Source organism: Gadus morhua, chromosome 23 (assembly GCF_902167405.1).
Source record: "Gadus morhua chromosome 23, gadMor3.0, whole genome shotgun sequence".
NCBI lineage: Eukaryota > Metazoa > Chordata > Actinopteri > Gadiformes > Gadidae > Gadus > Gadus morhua.
Window position 1 is genome coordinate 11492925 of NC_044070.1, and position 21981 is coordinate 11514905.

At 44.9% G+C, this 21981-nt stretch overlaps 2 protein-coding genes across 5 annotated transcripts in view; both read left to right on the forward strand.

The window, feature by feature from the left end:
• Nucleotides 1-77: 77 nt before the first annotated feature.
• Nucleotides 78-3158, forward strand: chchd7 (coiled-coil-helix-coiled-coil-helix domain containing 7). 2 transcript variants are annotated; one of them, XM_030348883.1, is made up of 4 exons: nucleotides 78-467; nucleotides 1597-1656; nucleotides 1773-1871; nucleotides 2654-3158. In XM_030348883.1, the coding sequence occupies exons 2-4, from the start codon at nucleotides 1603-1605 to the stop codon at nucleotides 2756-2758; spliced, it is 258 nt and encodes an 85-aa protein (XP_030204743.1). In that variant the 5' UTR covers nucleotides 78-467; nucleotides 1597-1602; the 3' UTR covers nucleotides 2759-3158. The 2 variants fall into 2 exon arrangements, with proteins under 2 accessions (XP_030204743.1, XP_030204744.1); XM_030348884.1 differs by lacking the exon at nucleotides 78-467 and adding an exon at nucleotides 485-1518.
• Nucleotides 3159-7762: 4604 nt separating this feature from the next.
• arhgef4 (Rho guanine nucleotide exchange factor (GEF) 4) overlaps nucleotides 7763-21981 on the forward strand; it is a 94502-nt gene continuing 80283 nt past the window's right edge. For 2 of the 3 annotated variants that reach the window (XM_030348982.1, XM_030348984.1), the window contains exons 1-2: nucleotides 7763-8251; nucleotides 11871-11900. In XM_030348982.1, the coding sequence (XP_030204842.1) occupies nucleotides 8054-8251; nucleotides 11871-11900 (228 nt within the window). In that variant the 5' untranslated portion in view covers nucleotides 7763-8053. The remainder of the gene's footprint in view (nucleotides 8252-11870; nucleotides 11901-21981) is intronic. The other variant, XM_030348983.1, reaches the window with a different exon arrangement.

Consider the following 21981-nt stretch of genomic DNA (forward strand, 5'->3'; position numbering starts at 1 on the left):
CAGTGTCCTGTCATTCTATTCGGCCTTCTACGCGAATCCTGTGCGTAGTGCGCCTCATTGGCTGGCCGGGCTGTCCGTCTCCGTGACCGTGCGGCCGGGTTTCCTGGTGCGCTGTTGCTGGCGGTGCGGGTCAGTGAGTGCAGCAGCAGATAGCTCGACGGGAGCCTCGTGGGCAGCTCACTGCCGCTGCTAGGAAGCTAGTTACATGTCGTAAAGCGTCAACTGCTACAGCGGTCGCTGTTACCGAACCACTACCACCGAGTGCCTAGAGTACACAATTAAAACGGCATGTGATGCCAGTCTGACGTTGTATATGACAGTATAATTTCCAAACAAACGACTAACCGCAGAATTGTCTTTCTGCGTGTTGTTGTGGTAGAAGTGGTGGTGGTTGAGTAACCTTCGATCTAAGCCACACCAAGGTGCATTTCCTGACTGTTGTGTTGCTAGTGGTCCATACTGTAAAGGTAAGCTTTCAAACTGCACACCAGTATTGGTTGCACGTCAATTTTACGTGTCTCGTATGTATCGTTAGTTGTAGTTCTGTTTCGTGTGCATCGTCCATACAAACCGATTTCAATGTAGCCCATGCCATACAAAAGTATGGGTTTGGCAATTTCGACGAAGGTCAACTTAGAAAATGTCAACAAAGTTTCAATGCTGCATAATGATCTGCGAAATTGTAATCAGCTGTTTCCCAAACTCACAATATTGGGTCTAGGGTCGGTTTCTCAAAACATATCTGGTAGCCTACTTCTTGTAGCCTACTTTATAGACTAGATAAGGACATATAAGGTATGGAGGTTATTTGATGATAAATTAGGTTAGAAGTGACAACTTCTTTGCGAGTTTGATTGCTTTTGTCTGCGCGACTCCAATTGTATTCATATACTTATAATAGATTATAGGGGGTTTTAGGCTACATAATAGGTTACTTAAGCAATGATTTAAGATTTTTGAAACAGAATGCATTTGCATTGCATTATTTTATTTAGCTTTCTTTATGTCTGAGCAATGCTTCGTTTGTACTTGCATCAGAACCAGGGCTTTGTGGCTGCGGGGAATGTGGGCCAGGGTTATTAGGATGTTACTAAACTATTGTTTAGGTTTATACTGCATATGAGACAACACTAATGCAATACCATTATCCCAAATGCCCACAAGGTGGATCTGCTGGATCCTTCCCTAGTTAAAGCATGTTGTGACTTTTTCTTTTTTATTCAGACTTTATTTAGAGAAATCCCGAGTTCATTGAGAGTTACACATTACACGTTTAAATAAACAACCCTGTGAGATAGTCATGCATTTCCACATGAAGCAGAAACAGCTTTGCAAGATCGTTGAAACCAAAGTGAGTGAGACGTTTTATTGCTCTGATTGGGTTATCCTGTTATGAAATTGTGTTTGGTTGCCTGGATACCAATTCCATGAAGAAGGAAAAACTTTGAAAATAATGATGAAATAACACAACGATGTGCTTTGTATAAATTAGTTCACCTGAAATGGCTGGCTAAACAGGTATTTATTTATATAGAGGATATTAATGCTAATGCCGTACCAGCCATGCACTTAATTTATTTTTTATTGTTCTTGCAGGTCAAAATGGATAAAAACACACGGAAACTCCGTAATCAGGACATCAACCCATGCATCGAAGTAAGTTGAGTGAGCTTCGGGAGAGTGCATTGAATTTCAATAGCTGCCCTAAGAATCTTTGTTACTTTCATCTTAAAATGTTCCTAAAAGAAAAAAGTATTTTTCTTCCCCTCCAGGAAAGTGATGGGTCTCAAAGGTGTTTGGAAGCCCACAACTATGACAAGTCCATGTGTTCACCCTATTTCATAAACTACAAGAACTGTAGGAAGTATTGGGTGAGTATTTTCTGAAATGTTTTATAAAAATGATTACACAGAGGACCTGAGAGACGCTACTCGAGGTCAACACCAAAGATGCTTTCCTACTTGCGGGCACAGAACAGAACTCACACGTCACTACACAGGTCAGAGGAACCGAGACCAACCTAGAAGGACTGTGTGTGCGTCCTCAGTGTCTCCGTTACAACAAGCTAGCCAATGCTCTTGAGGTCCGTCTTGAAAGCGGGATCAAAGCAGGGCTATGTAGCTCCTGGTTTGTGAGTTCGCTGAGGTTCTGGGAAAACGGCCACAGTGACTTGGGATGTCATTTTGTGGTAACTTAATAGCATACCTGCAGTGCACACATTGCACACATACTAACCAGAGAGAAGGCTATTTACTGCAACTGCACTTCAAGGAGAGGGATGTTCAACCCAGGTCAATGCTTTAAAGTCTAGTCCAATGTCAACATGCTGGCTGTTGTGTCAGCATCACATGTTCTGATCATGAAGCTTCTCAATACCCCATCACCTGACTATCCAACCCAATGAAAAAAGGGATAATATAACAAAAGTGTCGGACCACAACGTGATACTATGATTCTATAACACTGTTTCTCTGATGGAAGATAAGCATTTGAGGCCATTAATGTTAATTTGGTCTATGTCATATTTGCATCAGTCGAGCAGCCAATTGATGTTCTGCCAAACCGGCAAAATAGTGCAAAGCCAAGTACCTCTCATTTATTTCCAAATAAAGAGATGAGAACCCTTTGAATGTTCCTTTTTGTTTCTTTAAAGCATAACCTCATGGTGCAGCGGAGGAGAGAGGGGGTGAAGCCGGAGATGCCCACTGCTGAGGAGAGGAAGGAGATCCTGGCTGGTCTGGGTGGCAAGCCGTACTGAAGCGGGCTCCTCGGGAGCTCCTCCTCCTGACGACAGCCCTCTGGGTCTCAGCCCGGCTGATAGGAGCCCATAGGAGGGAGCCCATGGATTGGACTGGCCCGTCCTGGTTAGCTCTGCGTGGTAGCTGTCGGGACACTGCACTGCAGAGTACCTGGCTGTGTTCCCAGACAACATGGTGGTGCGGGAAGAGGAGGCTGTAGGTTCTATCGAAGCTGGGTTATAATTGGGATCCGAAAGACATACTGTATCTGATGCTCTGTCTCCATCCATGTTTGTGTGTGTGGTTGTGTTGTGTTAAATTATAATGTGTAAAATCTTATGGAAGAGTGATGAATATTGTACACACTTAGCAGTATGCTGTGTCATGTGTGAAATAATACATTAAAGTGTAACACGTGTCCCAGATGTCTCTTACTATGTTACAACCGCAGTTACTTTGCACTTTTTACTTCCTACTAAAGGTTCCCAAAGCTGTAGCGTCACACAATGTACTAAGTACAAATCATACATTTTCCACACCCGTGTGTGATGTTTGGTCCTGGCTCCATGGTTTTAGCCGGGCTGTTGCCCCTAACCGGACCCACAACGCTAGAACCCAGGTTTCAGCCATGACGAGACCTACCAACCCATCAAGTGTCCCTTGCATTAGAATTAAAGCTGTCATGGCTGTATGTTTCCTAATCAGTCATCTTAAAATCTAATTTCATGAGCCAGACCTGGGGTAAGGACGACTGCACTACCTCTACCCACCGATAAGAGACACTCCCAGATGGGTAATTCAGTGTAGTGTCTGCTTAACAGTGTTGGCTGGTTCGCAGCATACTGTCCATCCAGTTATTACTAGGTCTATACATAATCTTTAATGGCATTTCATTCATAGGGTTCCTACTAGAAAACGAAATCTTGTCAATGCATCCGTTTGAATTAAAATATCATACATTGAGTCTTTAGGGATTTTTTGTGCCTGCATCCGTCGTTTAGAATTTATAACATTAATTTCTTACTTCCTTGCAACATTCATCAGATGATCTTAAAAAGCATTATTTCTTACTTAGAGGTTTGATTATACAAAGTCCCTTCCAGGCAGGAAAATTAATCAATGTTTTATTCTTTGAGATCAGTTGAGTACAATAACTTTCGTGACAAAATCTTCAATGCTGTATTTCCATTGATTGATAAATGTAAACTTGGATGATCTGAAGTGGGTCAACAGAGGAACAATGATGGTGTTTCTTGTGGGATGATAAGGTTGGTTCTTTCTGTAGAACACAGTGAATATCTTTAGAGACCTTTTAAAATGACTTGCTTTCATATGAGTATTAATGTACACTATGAATCACCTTTGATGGTTTGTATCAGACCTAAATCCTTTGATTCTACTGCCCACGATGTGAAAATTTCCCCATAGGAATCATGTAGACCCATTGTTTCTCTGAAGATGCATGGTAAATGCTGCCAGTGTCTTCCCATAACCCATTAGAACAAATACTTTGCCACAGTAAAAAAAATAGCTTTTCATCAATGTTGCATTGGTCTCTGATCTTGCAGATTCACTTTGTAAAACATCAGACCGGTCAGTTCCAGTTCCTGACAGAACCCCTGTCCTGGTTCTTGCTCCAGACTCTCTGGTCAACCCACCGATTCTAAGTATTATGCATGATTCAGAATGCACATCTTGCGACTCTACATCTCACTCCACATCCTCAATGTTGTATCTAGAACATTCTTTGTTGCGATACACTACTTAACATTTGACTAACATGAATAATTTCATTTTAATCTCCCGGCATATGTTTTTTAATCTTATGGCACCCTCGTCAGTTGTTTGTTTTGATCTATTATGGATTCTATGCTTTGATTGGTCTCTGCCTCACCTGGAAGTCACTTAATAACTAAATGTAAATGTAAACCAAATTTACAGTGTTTTTACTGATAAATTGTATGATTCTTGATTATAATTAAATCACTTCTGCATTTGGCTAATGTGTTCTCTTAATTCTTCAGTCCGACTCTTACTAAACTGCGCCCCCTGGCTCCCATATGTTCCAAATGTCATAAGTAAATTAACTATGTATGCCTACATTTTTGTCTAGCCTAGATGCATAAAAAAAAATTGGTACCTCAAGCATACATGCTATATTTTCCTAAAGTACTTTTGATTGATCGTTTTCTGATTCGAAAAATATATTTGTTCTTCATACATTCCTGTAAACCAAGGATGTGCTAATGTGCATGGATACAGTCAGACCGATAGATGGCGTACTTGGTGTACAAACTGGAGCCTGAAGCTGTGAAGCAGCGTTACCTACTCATTTGATGCTAATGTGTGTGTCACTTTTACACATCTTTGGTGAATACTGGCTAGAGCCAGTACGGTTACCTTAAAAGTCTTAATTTTTCCTGAGGAGTTATGGATGCTTTTGTTGGGGTCTGTAATTCTTTAGGGTAAGTATATAAACTTAATTAACTTGTAACTTTAAATATAAATCACCGTTATTCCACGCTGTGCTCATGTGTTTCTCTTATTTTTCTCTTTTATACCAGAAGCATTATCAACTTTAACCCTGATTTTGAGTGAGATTTTGAGTTTGTCATACCTCTTGTTATTTAAAATATTGGCCAGATTACCTGTTTGGATATCTCCTCTGATCCATGCTGCCCACCGTCTGAGGAGCGACCGGGCTCGTCGGAGGAAGGCCTACAGGCTAATGCAGCGCAAACTGGTGGGTCCAGATGCAAGCAAGACAATTTTCACACCAACCACCTACCCTTTTTGCACTCATAGCCCCCGGCATGGAGGCTATGCCCTGCCCAGTCCTGGTTTCATGGTTAAATGGTTTTGTCTTCACACCATAGACAGAGACTAGCCTGTAGAGGTCATGCCTTTGATACCATGTGAAACGTTGTCTTGTTACACGACCCCTTATGACTGTTCTGCCCCTTGAGAATACAAGACCTACAACAGAGAGAACTTTGTTTCGTTTTTGTCACTTTTGTTCAGCTCATTCATTCATTAATAGTAAATTCCGGGGGACTCATTGAAGTGTTTATGTTTTGGGATTCATGTGAAACAGAACAAGATGGTTCATGTAGGCCTATAACATGAATAACATTAATAACCAGTAATAATAAACAGTGGGCACAAGCTCATTCCATCATAGAAAAACACGAGTGGCCTCCAAGTGATCAGTGTTTGTCAATCGCTTCGACACCCTGGCATTTTGCCTAAATAACACAATTGTTGCCATTTTTCTCAGGTTGCTTGCCAGCCTGGGGGGACGGACCTTAGAGATTGACCAGTGTCTGAAATGGGATCATTCTAGACACTGTCATCTGCCTTAAAATAGTAGAGAAAAGTGTATACACTTTCCTATAGTAGCATGTTATGGTAGTATATTATGCTACATCAATGCATTGAGAATTGGATTCTTTGAATATACAACATGTATATATATATATATACATGCACGTAAAAAAACACAGATTGGCCAGTAGCTGGCCCAGATTAATGTATTATTCCACAGCACAGCATGGGCTCAAAGTAAATGGGTTATTTTAGGTATGTATATTACTGATATAACATTTCTATGCTGGCTGAATATCCTCAACCAAAGTGTCTGTTGCTGTCTGAGTGGGTAATGTCTAATTTAAAAAAGACACAGGTGTTACAATATCACACAAATGTGATGTGTAAATTGAAATTGAAATGTAGGACCTTTTTGTCCCTGTATCTGTTTTTGGAGGTCTTTCACAATGTGGGCATGAAGGAGGAAGGAGAGTGCCCCCCTACCTATGTTTACCCTGAGCAGGTGAAAACGTTGATCCGCTCTGTCTTCCCAGAAGACATCTGTGACTACCCGGACCCCTGCCACCAACAGGTAATCCCCCTTCACACACTTCCAATCTGATTAAGCATTGGCAGTTAGGTTGAATATTAAAGTTAAATATGCATAGAGCGTCTGCTCTATCAGCTCTATGCATATGTCCAGGCTACGAGCTACACGGGTGGTGTACCTAAAGACTGTGCTCCATCAAGCGGTGCATTTTTTGGTTTGAGTTCAGTAGAAATCGTAGCCATCTAGAAGCCAGAGAATGCGGGTTTACACATTTTTCAATAATGTATTTTCCTAATTAAAGAAATGCCATCGAGGTGTTTACCTTTTTTTTTTATGGTGGGATTTGAATCCTGACTATTGGTGATGTTTAACTCTGTGTCCCTCCAGGTGGTGTATATAACCATGGAGGATTTGCACAAACTCAGCTAAAGCATTTGTTGTTTAAGGTTTTGAATAATTTGTTACAAAGGCCATATTCAACTTTGGGTTTGACTCTGTTTTCCATGTCAAGCGCCTCATAATTAAAACAATGGTTGGTCATTTTCATTACTTGTTTTAGAAGTGCTAGAACAATTAGATATTTGTTTTTTTCAATATTTGATGAGGGCTATCAGACTACTGTGTGACGTCTAGGGGCGGGTTGACATATTTGAAATAAACTTTAACTATTTGAAACGTGAAAAAAACATTCTCTTAATGCAAAGATTACAAAGCTAGAGTTTTAATAATGTTGCCATTGACTATCGGAGGACAGGTGGCGCCGGAGTATCTTCATTAGACATTGGCCGCTATACGTTTGAATTATTCCTTGTCGTTACAACAAAAAACAACAAAAAAAAGAGACGTCCCTGTTGTTTAACAATAAGAAATTATGATAATCGTTAAATTATTAAAGTCGGTCACTACCAAATTAAACTACGTGTGTACAAACATCCGGTTTGAAAGGTTAATTCTGTGTAAAGTGTAAGTAACATGATAAACTGGAATTTGTGACATCAATATATTTTTTAGATTTAATGCCGTTTCAAATGTTTACAAGCAAGATTACATTCAGCCTAGATTTGATGGCCATTTGGTGTGTTATATTAAAAAGACAACGACTTTTACTTTGAAAAGCGAGGTACGGTTGAGCGGAAACGTCGGTGTGTGTGAACCAGTGTTTCTGTGAGCTTTACATGTTTTGCTGAAGTTGCGTGTGTGCGGAGTATACAACACGCGCTGGACTGGAGGGAATATTCACCTTTTGAGTAAATGTTATGCTGGTCGCTCGTTTATTTTTGAAGGGCTTGCATGACGGAAAATTGTTTCACCTTCAAGAATGTAAAACTTTTTAGAAGTGCCATGCTCGGCCCGAGGACGTGGCTTGGATAACAATTAAGATACTATATTTATAGATAGGGGAGTTCTTGAAGGTTTTTTTTAGAGCTGTCCGTTGCAAGAAGATATCGTGGAAGGAAAAATGGATGATGAGGATGGTAATAACATTGCAAGATTTGGCCCGAAAGAGGAGAGTACTGGGACCGCGGACAGTGAGGGAGGGTCGGAGGGGCGCTCCGAGCTCCTCATGTATCTTACCTGTCCGCCGGAGAGATACAGGACAGCCAAGTTCTCGCTCGCAGCCTACGTCCTCTGTTGGGCGCTACTCAAGTGGTATCAGGTAAGATTTAATGAAAGATTTAATGCATGTTTGGTGCCTGTTCATTATAATACAACAACGCTTCTCTCTAGCGTCAAAGAGTTATCAGGACAGCTGACACTGAAATCAATACTTTTTTTGTCGATGTCGTAGGGCCTAGTCTCTGGACGTCTAAATGAATCCATTATGCATTGTTTGCTGAGTAACAACCCCCCCCCCCTTGCTGATAATAAAACACATCTAAAATCAGACCAAAGGCTTACTATATTGAATATATTGTATTGGCCAGTTTAAGAGACCTGCACAAGGAATAACCCTAAATAAGAAATAGTTCACATTAACATCGGCCCATGCCATGAGTTATACTGATTATCTCATCTTGGCTTTACTTTCCTCATATTGACCACTGTTGTTCATCAATAAAGTCACAGAATGAAGTCCACTGTTGTCTTTATGCAATAGACAATGTGTAGCTGTCACGGCTTTCATAAGCCGATACCAATGGGTAGGCCTACTATTTCCTCTTGTGGAACAAATGTCTTCCTAACGCCCATGGGGGCTTTTGGATCCTGGCAGTGTGGATGACAGTGCTGTTGATACGGGTGAGAGTTTCACCGCGGTTCCTCCATATGTATATACTTTCTCAATAGAGGAATGTAAAAACTTGATGGCAGGCAGCCAGCTAACCTAATATCACCGGACTGACTGTTCTGTTATAAACTATCACCTACTATGTAACATTAATCTCAGCCTCTTGTCTTCTCCGGGAGTATTTGCTCGGCCTCGCGGCAGTGAAGACAGGCTAAGTGGCACAGACATCACTGTATGCCAAGTTGACACAACCATTAGCCTGCCTACTAAGGAGAGGGTGTGTCAGCAAAGAAGGGAAAGGTGAGCGATCGTGGGGGGTGGGGCACGATAACCCCAGCTCACCACCGTCCCTGGAAGCGTTGAGGGAAGCAGGCCCTCAGTGGAACCGGGCCCAGATTCTCGTGGCTGCCGCTTCGCCGCTGTGCACAGGGACAAGCAAGGTCATGTCTTGAGTTTGCCTGTGAGCCGCCTCCTCCCTCTTCCCCTTCTCCCTTATTCCTTCTCCCTCCGCAGCCTGGGCTCCAGACGCCAGGCAGGGAGGTGTGTTGCTGACGGTGCAGGCCCCAGGCCGGTCAGATCCTCCCCGTGCCTGTTGTCGGTGTCTGCATTACTGAGCTGTTTCTCTCTCCAACATGCCAGTGCTGCATTTCAATTCTAAGCTTCTTCTTGGCAGGAGTGTGATTGAAGCGTGATGAGGTCATTCAGAGTTTGTGCACGGCCATTGATTGTAATGGCACAGGGATGATCAACATTCAGAGGAACATGCTAGGGGAACAACAAGTATTTATTTTTGGTTCATTTTCCATTCAACACTTGACCTCTGGGATTGTGTAGGCGAGACGCCACCAGTATACGGAGCGATTGTCCTCGCCTTGGGCAGGCGCCTCTTGTGTCACAGTTGAGGTAGAAAAAAACAAAGCCTACCAGCCCGAACAGTTTTGAGAAGATAAAGGACCATTCCCAAAGGCTTTCCTTTGACTCGTCCACATGGGTGACTGGGCATGTTAACCCCCATAGACTAACAGCGCCTCTGCTTGCTGATAGACGAGTGATGACTTGTAGTGGCTGTTTCCTCTGACTCGGCTTCTATACCGTTAACACTCCCCTGCCTCCACGCATGTTACATTATCTCTAACCAGCGTTTCACTCACTGATTGAGTGTGCTGCAAGAACACATTCATTAAGGGCTGTTAATAACACTTCTCATGTTTTCATTTCTAAGCCTGGATGGCTTTGTTTAGGATTCATATGACATTCATGGCGTGATTGGAAACCTGCAAAGTTGTAGCTCTTCTCTCTTTACATCAGAACATATAGCTAGACAAAATTAAGAGCGCTTTGTTTGAAGCACACTTTAACTAGTAAATATCATGGTGGCTATAGTCCTACACTACGTGCTTTGTCAAAAGCTTTATATTCTGGGGTTTGACTAAGGATTAGTTGTCCCTGATCTGTAGCAACGTTTTTTTTTCTTATTTTCAATGTTTGCAAAGACCCCCCCAAGGTGGAGTTAACCCAGAATATCCGGTGCTCGTATTAAATAGGATTAAAGTCTACAGTAACAACGTCTTGTTTGTAATTTTCCAGTCACACTATTCAGACACATTTCCTTTTGTGTTATTGTCTTTCTCCACAGAATTTGTGCAACGGTTAGTAGTATTAATGAATATAGTGTTCGCACACACACTTTCCATTTAAATTCTACCTGAGGCTAAATGGGTAATAAACTCAAACTCTTTTTTTCTCAACAGAATAACGCTTTTTTAAAGAATAGCTATTGGGTAACACCACATTTGGCATCCAAATCTGAATCTTCAGGTCTGGCTAGCCAATCAGTATCTGTAGATGATAATTCACTATCTTGCAATCAGCTACAAGGTGCACATGCTAATGGTTAACATGAGCACAACCGTAGCATCAGTATAGTACTCAGTGTAAGGAAAGTCCTCAGGGTGCAGCTAGAAGGGGCTGTGAGGTCTTGGATTTAACAAGCCGGTAGATGGACAGGGGTCAAAATGGAAGCTTAAGTCTTCGTCCATCAATTACTGCTCTCATTAGGCTTGTCAATCACAGACTCCTGTAAGAAATATATATATATAATTTGGCATGGAGCTCCTTGGGGGTTTTGAGAAGATGTTGGAGGGTAGGGTAAGCCTGAAAACTCGGACCAACTAGCATCATCGCATTTTGTCGATATGCCTTGGCTGTTAACACATGAAGTTGTTACAGAGGTAACTGCTTAGGGAGCTTCATTTATGTGTTTGTTTTGTCTATTTCTAGATTTCATTGCCCATTGGGAAACAAGAACGCAGCAGGGTTTAACAGCAAACAGTCTTTGAGTCACTTTTTCAGCTGTGTCTGTTGCTGTCATCTTGCCTTTATAGCGCACACCGCAGAAGGCACACTCTCTGTACAAAAGCAGCTGGTGTGTGTGTGTGTGTGTGTGTGTGTGTGTGTGTGTGTGTGTGTGTGTGTGTGTGTGTGTGTGTGTGTGTGTGTGTGTGTGTGTGTGTGTGTGTGTGTTGCGGATGTGCGAGTTGAACTGCATGCGTCTGGTTGGTACCAAGAATACAAATCAGAGTGGACGTATTGGACCACCTCAGATATTTACCCTATTTAGGTTAACACACCATTCATCAGAGTGCATGTTTTGTTTCAGTCCAACCCCTCACCCAGAGGCCGTTATATGGCTTTCTGTTTGCATCTGAGCATCCAATCCACCCACAACAGGGGTCCTTTTCACCTGAGTCGGATGGCTTATCTGCAGTAATTAATAATAGTGTAGTTTGTTTGTTTGTTGTTGTTTTTTTAAACGAGGGCTGCATGACACGACTTCTTGAAAATGTTGTCCTGGAGTTTATTAGAGCAACCAGATTAACTTGTTTCCTTGTTTCCTCAAGGTTTTGTCGGCTATTGCCATAGGCTGTCCTAAATGTACAAAAAGTACTCACACTCATGAGTCATCATGATGTTCTACACCGATTACAATGTATGGGATACAATTGTTCATTCCTTGTAAAATGATTATGCCTTTCTCTTTCTTCTGCAGAAACGCCGGTGCCATTCCATCTCCTTACAGGTAAGCTGAGGGCAGACATTAGACATTAGATGGTAAAATAGTGTTTTCAAACGCAGCAAAACACTCAGAACACACCGAGGTCATCACAAAACCCTTGAAGCTCAGCCCATGCTTTCCCTGGAATTGAAATAGTGGGAACTGTTATGGTTGAGCTGTAACTCTAGATGGATACCCCCATTCAACCTTTCTCTTTATTCATTTTACTTCACTTTGGAAAAAACATCTATTTTATGACTCAACAGTAACACTGCCTAAGTAGGCTGAGCCAAAACTGATGTAAAATGGGATCCATCTAAGGACACTCTACTTCTTAGGGCATTTTAATAGCAACCTTTTACCAAACATGTCCACTCTTGATAAAAGGAAACAAGTTACAATTTAAGACGACAATATGTGCGCGATATGTTCATCTCAACACCTTCTCTAACCGGTTCACACCATATCTCGAGGCCCACTCCATTCCCCCTTCTACAGCCGACTGTCCGGTCTCTCTTCACTATGCTCCATCCAATCCATAAAGGCCCAAAAACAGCCATACAAAATGTACAAGAGAAATAAAAAATAAAACGTAGCAAATGCATTTTCAGTAGATGTACAGCAATCATAGGACAATATAACTTACAGTGCATTGAAAGGAACACTATCCTTTGAACCAGCACTAGATTCCTTTGAAGAATTAAAGGTTACGAGTGAAAGTGAAGGAGGTAAGTGGTTGAATGGCCTACTAATAGGTTAACACTTGGTTGTCCTTCCTCAAGATCGGTAGAGACGCCAATACAAATGATTCAGAACACTTTTCTCACACATTTCAACACATATGAGACTAATTGGGCTAATTCTATTCAGACAACTTAACTTTTATTGTTACTTCACCGCTATTTCTCTTTGAACCTACCGCTGTAACCGATCTTCTCAAGACATGAGTCTGCACATATTGGCAGCACATGTTAAAGGGATTATCACTGTGGGTGTTAAAAGATTAGGGGAGACTTTATTGGAGCTTGGGCTTTATTGCGGGGTGCGCTCCACCTCCCCACTCACTTTAATGTATTCCGGATCATCACTTATGCGCTCCGTCTCCAGCTTCAAAGGTTCATGTGGCTCCAGGTAGCCATAGCATAGTAAAACTCCCATGGTGCTTTGGGGGTTGTAAAAAAACACTCCACATCGTGCCCCCTTTGGCGGGCATCACCCTGACATGCGGCAATCTAAAAGAGTAAATAAAGTGTTTATGTGATAGTATAGTTTCTATATCGTGTATATATAACAGTTAGGCTGTTAATGCCACAGCCCTTTTTGTTATTGAGACAACCTGCAACTAGTCCAAGAGGCCCCCCCCCCCCCCCCCCCCTTCTTCACCACCATCACCACCACCACCACCAGACCCATTCCTCTTTGTTGTGGAGGCAGCTCCCCGACACAGTGCGAAATCGCTTCCAGCACCGTGACCCCTGAGTGAACCCCACCGTCCTAGTGCCACCGGAACAACAAGCGCACACACACGCGTCCAGGCACGCAAACACGCACGCACACCCACTCACACACGCACGCTGAGGGAAATCCAATGTGCCTCGCACACTCTGTAATTTACAGTGGAGGACAAAACGTTGAATCCATTTGAAGCCTGCGGAGCTCAGAAACCACAGAGCCCAGCCGTGCTGAGAGGAAGGGGAGCGCAGTCTGGAGAAGCAGTGGGGAGCTTGTGTCTGACTGACTGAATGAACCAAACTACACTATATTAGTATGCGGGGATGGTTGTTTGGTAGGTCGCGTTTTGGATTGATACATACGCTTTCATAAAACAGGCTTTATAAAACTCCTAGAAAAAAAAAAGCTGCACTTTAAAATAGTTGGATCATCCTTTTCGGCGAATCCTTTCCAATTTCTGGAAAAGTCCTTGTCATTAAAACAAAAACAAAAAAAACAAGCCAGGCCACATAACAAGTAGTCACAACAAACCAGGGCTCTGGGCTGGCAGCTGACCCTCTCCTCTAGTGACCCTCCACCAGCGTCGTCCAGCTGGCCGGGTCCCCGCCCGCGAGGCCCCGGGCCGCTTGGCTCTGAGTTGGACGGCGTCTATGAGAAAGGGGGGGGGGGGGGGGGGGGGGCTGGGCCGGACGGCGGTTGCCAGGATACACCTTGGCATCAACTGCCTGGACGTTTTCTATCGCGCAGCGAGGTCTTATTTATTTTGTGAGTTTTCTATACCCCTGTTGGCACTATGTTGGGCTGGTGGAGTGTGGCCTTGTCTGCCGGTCGGTTGTGTGCATCCGCGTCCCGTCCACGTCAGAGTGTCTATTGAGTCAGTGCTATGCTGTGACTTGTGCTCAATGGGAGTCAAAGTCAGGTTACACTTTCATACTAGCGAGCATAGGGCTGGCTCCACAGAGAAACAGACCGTGTGCTCAGGATAGAATAACGGCACAAGCACTATTATTTTGGTGGCCCAGGGAAGTCATGTGGGGCCAAGATATGCAGAAACCCTCACTGTGGACGATTGCATGCTTTCGGATTAGAAAGTTAAATGTTTGTAGAGGTTTTAGGTTCAGTGGACTTGAACTCTAGCATTTCTCATGTAAGTTGGCCGGACATCCCTTTCTCACCTCTCTCTCTATCTATCTCTCTATCTCTCCCTCTTCCTCTGCCTCTTTCCCTCTCCCTCTCCCTCTCTTCCTCTCCCTCTCCCCCATCCCCATCCCCCCACACACACACTCTCTCTCTCTTACCCTCACACGCTCTCATTCCCTTTGCTCATTTGTTTTCTTTAGTGGGTTTGTCCAGCGGGTGGGGAGGGGGGTGGCGGTGGTGGTAGGGGTGGGAGTGGGGGGGGTTGGTGGTGTGGCGGGGGCGGGGGGGGCAGGGGGCGGGGGGGGGGGGGGGGGGCTCCAGGCTACCATGAGAGACGGATGCAACGGTCAGAGAGAGAGAGTCGGAGAGAAAGTCGGTGAGCGTGAGGATACTTTTGGGGGAGAAAGAACAGAGAGAACCCTGGGCCAGCCAGCCTGCTTGCCGTCATCTTCCCCAGGACCCCGTCACCAGTATGCTCTGCAGGGGGGGGGCATGGCACAGGTGAGAGGGGCACGGCAGTAGATCGGGAGGTAGAGCGGGTTGGCTGGGAACCGCAAGGTTGCTGGTTCGATCCCACGCTCCTCCTAACTGGGAGTGTCGAGGTGTCCCTGAGCAAGGCACCTAACGCTAACTGCTCCCGCTGAGCTGGCTGTCGCCCTGCATGGTTGACTCCGCCGTCGGTGTGTGAATGGTCGCATGAATGGGTGATTGCCAGGCAATATTGTAAGGTGCTTTGGATAAAAGCAGTTAATAAATGCAGTCCATTAACCAGGTGAGGCAGGAGTGAGTTAAAGGACTTGTTGGCGGGTTGGGAGGAAGTAGAAGCGAGCGGGCTCCTTTCTGTCGGGCTGAGCGCCGGCCGGTGGCGTCAGCGGCCAGGGGCGGCGGTGTGTGTGTGGGCTCTTCCGCAGCGGATTTGTGGCGCGTTGTCTTTACACCGCCCGGGCCGGAGGAGAGGCCTGGGCCGGAAGGCTGCAAGGCTCTGTGTGCGCGTGTGTGTGTGTTGTGTGTTTGGTTGTGTGTCTTTGTTGGGTTCAATCTGTTGTACTCCTGACACGGTTCCTCTTTTACTAGTCAAAGCAGAAATACATATTCCATGGCTTTTGAATAGGATTAAGTACATAAAGTTGGTCTACTTGTCCTTAGCTAGGATGAGTAGGGGAGGTTTGGTTCCTGGATGGTTTAAGGTGCACATGCTGTCAGATCCATTCCTTGCAGTCTTTCTCACACTGTTATATTTGCTCTTACTCATTACTCACTGCATTTGTGCACAGATGCAAGGTGGTTCCACTCCACTGCTCCACACACACACACACACACACACACACACACACACACACACACACACACACACACACACACACACACACACACACACACACACACACACACACACACACACACACACTCACACTCACACTCACATACACATACACATACACATACACATGCACACACACACACACGCCTGGACCCCGATTAAGCAGTCAGCACTAATGGGCTCTCGTCCAGACTTTTAACACATAGTTGATACAAGAGAGAAAGAGGGTCAGGAATTTGTCTCCCATTCCACGTCCTGTCAGGCTAAGGGAATTGTGTGTGTGTGTGTGTCTCTGTGTGGCAGGGGGTTAGCATCATGTTGGAGCTCTGTCCCCCTTTTCCCATGCTCCTCTGCTCCTCTCCCATGACTGTGGGTGAGTCGAAGACTGAAGCTTCTCCTTTTTGCCAGAAAATGTTGTCTAGCTCTCCAGATCTCTCTCTCTCTCTCTCTCTCTCTCTCTCTCTCTCTCTCTCTCTCTCTCTCTCTCTCTCTCTCTCTCTCTCTCTCTCTCTCTCTCTCTCTCTCTCTCTCTCTCTCTCTCTCTCTCTCTCTCTCTGTGTTCTTTGTGTGTGTCTCTCTCTCTCTCTCTCTCTCTCTCTCTCTCTCTCTCTCTCTCTCTCTCTCTCTCTGTTCTTTGTGTGTCTCTCTCTCTCTCTCTCTCTCTCTCTCTCTCTCTCTCTCTCTCTCTCTCTCTCTCTCTCTCTCTCTCTCTCTCTCTCTCAGTCTCAGTCTCAGTCTGTCAGCCTCTCCCTTAGTGTCACTGTAACATTATGGCTGCTGTTGAAGGTCAGGAGACCATGTGTCCTCCTTATCATCTAAGACTATTAACTAACACTTTACATTTGTCTGTTAGTGGTTTGCACAGTCTGTGTGTGTGTGTATTTACCCTGCCGTGTGTGTGAAACTGTGTGTATTTATAACACTCACTCTAGATGTAGTTTGTTATGATCATCTCCTCACCTGGTTCTTAAAGTAAAGGGCTCAAGTAACAACTAGGCCTATCGGATGAGACAGGCCAAGCTAAAGCCTTCCAATGAAAACCCGCCAATCAGATCCAGATGCTTCTGCTCTGCATTGAGGTCCAAATCACTCATTCACCGTGTTGAATAAGTGTTGATTTTTCCTTCTGGAACACCGGCAACATCCCCAAGTAGTTGGAAGAGGTCAACACCTTGACATTTGACCCTGAAAGGTCCCGTTTTGCGGGGCCGATGCAGTTCAGAGATCATTTTGGGAGCCGTACCTCCCTGTGCTAACGCTGCGACCTGACGAGCATTGTTATGCTAGCTGTTAGACCGGAACACGTCCCTCGGTGGACCAGATGGACCCCATTAGTGCCGCTGTAGGTACCACACAAGGCTCAGGGTCCTACGGCTGCTTGGTATGCAGAGTGTGTTCAGATCACTGCCTGATCTAAAGTCATGTGTTGCTTAACACACACACATTCATTCAGACTATTCAGACACTGTCTAATTTGGTTAAAAGGTTTCGTTTGAATACAGGTTTGAATTTGGTTTTGTGGCACTGAGCAGTTTTCAAGCACCCAGAAAATCTGAAAATCCTTACCAAAGCACGATCAACATTGAATATCTCTTTGTTTTTTCAGGTTGTTTCAAAGTCACTATTCTACTTCTGTTGACATACGGGAGGACCCGATTACACAAAGGAAGTTCACAATCTTTGGTTGTAAATCCTAGGGGACATATTGTGGTCTGCGTTTGGCGTGCTATTGAGACACAGGTGAAGTGTTGCGTCAGGCAGTGGGCTTGTAGTGTGCACTACTCTGTTCAGTCATACTGGTGGGGGAAAGGCTGGGGTGTCCCCAGGCCCTGTCTCCGCTGTGGAAATGGGATCTGTTTATGAACTAGGATGCTGACACTCGATCAGCCCCCCTCTTCTATCTTTATCCGCAGGCTGGGATGAATCCTGAGAGGCCTGTATGAACCACAACACGTTTTACTCTTGGAAATGTACAGAGTCATGAAAACGATGATAAAGCCATTGAAACTGGGAGAGCTATTGTTGGGTGAAGGGCCAATGCAGGGACCGATCAGTGCATCCAGCTGTGTCTATCCCAACACCAACCCTAATCACCCCGTGAATCAATGTTATAAATCATTATTCATCTGGTTACACCAGGGCCAGTGAGGGTCGTGGTTACACCATTTCATGCCAGCTCGCGCAGTTCACACGCAGTGACAGTAAGTTAGGCTTTGGTTACGATTCTTGACACCTATAAACTAGGATTGACAGGTAGGGCAGGGACAGGATGACTGGGTAGGCAGACAGGTTGCCAACCGACCATCGGTCCACGGGCTGTGTGTAGGACTGGCGAGAGTTTGTTATTGTCTCAGGTAGTCATTAGGCGGTGGCTCCCCAACCAGTTTGTGGGCACACATGCAGGTTTGTGTGTCATGCCCTCTGCCTTTTCCAGTCATCCACACCAGGACTCCGGTTCCTGGGTCGGTTTCTAAGATAAACATCATCTGGGCTCCTCCAGTTCCCTTCCGTTGTTTCCTTACCACTAACTCTGGAGCAGCTCCCCCCCTGGATCCGGCCCGGATGAGAGACCTCGTTCCTTCAGCCAAAAGGGCCGACCAGACGCTGGGTACCACACTGCTCTGACCTGAGCTGGATCTCCAAGGCGGGACTCTTTTTTTTGTTTTTGGTCTCGCTTTTTGGATAATGCATTGCTTCTCGAAAGGCTCACAAATATTTTGGGTGGACGACTGGATGCACACCCAAACACACACACACACACACACACACACACACACACACACACACACACACACACACACACACACACACACACACACACACACACACACACACACACACACACACACACACACACACTTTCTTTGATTTATTTTGGCTGCTACAGGTGTCCCTTTTCAGTGTTGGACGCAGAGGCCATCCTGCGTCCTGGACTGCCTGCCTCAGTAAGTGTTTTTCCCTAGTTGGCCAAGATTCAGATTACCTAAGGTGTCACGAGCGCGCAAGGTATAATGGCATAAACACATATTGTTATCAACGTTTGTTCTGACATGACAATACATTCTTTCATGTCATTGTGTATAATGACTGCGCCTACGTAGTGTGCAGGTGTGAAGTACCTGGCAGCAGTAACGCATCCAACTGTAAGAACAGGTAGGGCATAGTGGCCTTTGATGTGCCACTGCTCCTCAGTTCTCAGGTCCATTGAGTCAAGTGCAGGAGGTTATGGTGGAACCTGTTTGAGCGGTAGCAACTGGTTAATCCGATTCCCACGGTCTCAGCAGGGTGGATGTGTTCTCCTCGCTCCATGGCACTCCAATTTGTTCTTCAGGTGACCTATATTCTGCACATATTTTGAGGCTTTGTCTTTGTTTGCTTTTCGGCGTTTGACGATTCTGTTGTTGACGTTCTATGGCTTGGATTTATATATTTTATTTCATTTTTTGAAGTTAGGGAATGTTATTAGGATGGCATTGTTTTGATTAAACTGCGTTGATTTGCTGTAGCTGGTTTGGCAAGCTGATGAACGGGTTTCTCCTCGTCATTTCCTCGTATCAATGTTGGTACTACTCCCAGAATCAACACTGTATTAAAGGACACGTTTTTCTTGTTTTGGAAATCCCATGTTTTCTATTATAGTTGAAAGGTATAATATATACCATTTCCGCATGATTATATCTAGAAACGACTAGACCCGTTTTATATATTTTGTTGAGCTCTGCACTTACAAGGTCCAAAATGAGTGTACGGACAGGGCGTTTAACCTTGTGATTCCAACAGCTATGAGAAGCGTTTATTTTAGGTGAAATGTTGATGATTTCACGTCCGAGTTCTTGCCTGGTAGTTATTCGTTGACCTTGTTTTTGGAAAGGTTGAAGGATTTTCATTTTAATAATCGCATTTTTTTTCTTTACCTTTTGGACAGATCATTGATCTTGTTATTGGAAAGGTTGAAGGATTTTAATTTGAATAAACTTATTTTTTTCTTTACCTTTACCTTTTACCTTTTGGTTTTTCTTAGTCCCTTCCAACCACTGGGTGCCATATAATATTTGTGGTGGTTCCACCAGTCAGGTTGTTTCCAGTCGAGACGGACACGTGCCTTCAGATCTCCATCCCCAGGAACCTGATTGGTCGAAACAAATTGAAGCGCAAGACAATGAAACACCCTGTTCACACAGATTTGAGCTTTACTCCGCATCAGACTTTAGATGTTTGTGTCTTTCTAAGGGACACCTCGACACTCAAAGAGGACAGAAATCAAACTAGCAAGTCAACCCGCTCTACTTCCTGAGCTACTGCCGTCCCTTACTGACTGGAATGTCCCTTTCGATTGTTGTTTAACCCAAATTCCCCTGCAGTAAAACAAACCAGACAGAAAGACAGTTGCGGTCAGGCCGGGATGGCAGCGGAAGAGCCATGGAAAGGACGCCAGACAAAAGATCACAGGCCTAGGGAGAAAAGATGGAGGACAAGGAGTGACTGGTTGGCCGGCTCACTTTTGTATATTTCTGGGGCCTGCGGTTTTCTCTTCCCGCTCATTAAGTCTCTCTGGCCTTCATGGGCTGAACACAACAGCGTGTGTGTACATGTGTGTGTGTGTGTATGTGTGTGTGAATGTGTGTGTATGTTTGTGTGTGTGTGTGTGAGATTTTCACGTATGTGTGAATGGAATGGATGGGGAAGCAGAAGATAATCAACGTTGTTCTTTTGTTTGTGTTACGTCGAGTGAGAAAAAAGCCTTTTTCTCTTCCTCTGGACGTCAGCGTCCGCTGGGTTTACACAGAGAGGAGGAGAACGCTCATTAAGCCTTGTTTTGGTGGCGCATGACGACGTTTTGTAATGAGCTCTGCTTTGCTGACTCCAAACATGGGCTCATAAGAGGGCGAGAGACGGAGCGAGCGATGGTTGGAAAGAGAGAGAGAGAGAGAGAGAGAGAGAGAGAGAGAGAGAGAGAGAGAGAGAGAGAGAGAGAGAGAGAGAGAGCATGCGGAAGAGGGGAAAAACTGAAACACAGGCTGGTAGATAATGTCCAACCTGTCAGGGCTCATTAGGACCCGGACAGCCGGGACCACACGGACTTCAGCCCGCTCCCTAAAGTAGCACAACAGTGTTTGTGTATCCCCCACTAATTGTCTCTTCTCCTGCATATTTGCTAAATTGTTCAACTGGCTGATCCTGGATCCCCAACGCTCACAGTGGGCCGTTGTGCGTAAATAAGGGAGGCATGTGAATGGGGACCGAGACAGGCCCGCCCAGACGCCAGCACCACCTCCCCACAAATCTTATCAAACACACAGAGGGCTTTGGGCCAGCTCCGGATTTGCATGTCCTTCGATTAGTTATTCAAGCGACACAAACAAAGTACGTGGTTTTAAGTGGCCGCTCGGGCAGAGGGAGAGCGGGAAGGGGGATGACGGGGGTGGGAGGAAGGCTCCAGAAAGGATGGAGAGGGCGGGTGCATTGGTGATGGTGGGGTGGTCCTTACATAAGGGCCCATCCTCTTTGAGGTCCCATAGGGTTGGCCCCTTGGGGGCCCCCGGTCCAGCACTTGTCATGCAAATGAGGCGGTGGATGCACGATGATTTCTCCCCGTAGTTGTGGGTAACGCAGGAAATATATGAGCATTCAGCATCTCTCCAGCCTGGAGACTGAGGGAGGGAGTGAGGTAATGAGTGAGAACTCATTTTGTCACGTCTAACCCTATTTGTTATAATTTAGACTATGACAAAGCAGGTCACAAAAATAGCTGAAGCCAATTGCATTACATTGGCTCCTTTTGAATTGTTTATATTTTTTTTGGTGTTTTTTTATGATGCATTGCTGCCATGGGAATCATTTGAAAAATGATCATAAGTAATATTATGACTAAACGACCATGCTGCCTTGTATGCAAGAAACATAACTCTGGGTATGAATGAGCGTTTAGCAACTAGTCCGTAAATAGGGGTCGACCATGGGCTTTGTAGTGTGGTAAACAAAGAACGACGGGTAGCATTCTCCATGGGCATATGTTGTCAGAAACACACAGGGGTTCACCCTCTTGCACGGCAGTCGGAAAATTGTAAAACACGCCTGGCACTAGCAGTCAGCCATGAGGGCTGGTCGTGAAAGGTTGGATCACAATGCCGGCTCCACGGGCTTCTATGGAGGGCTGTACGCTGTGGCCCGAGCCACAGCAGGGATGTCACA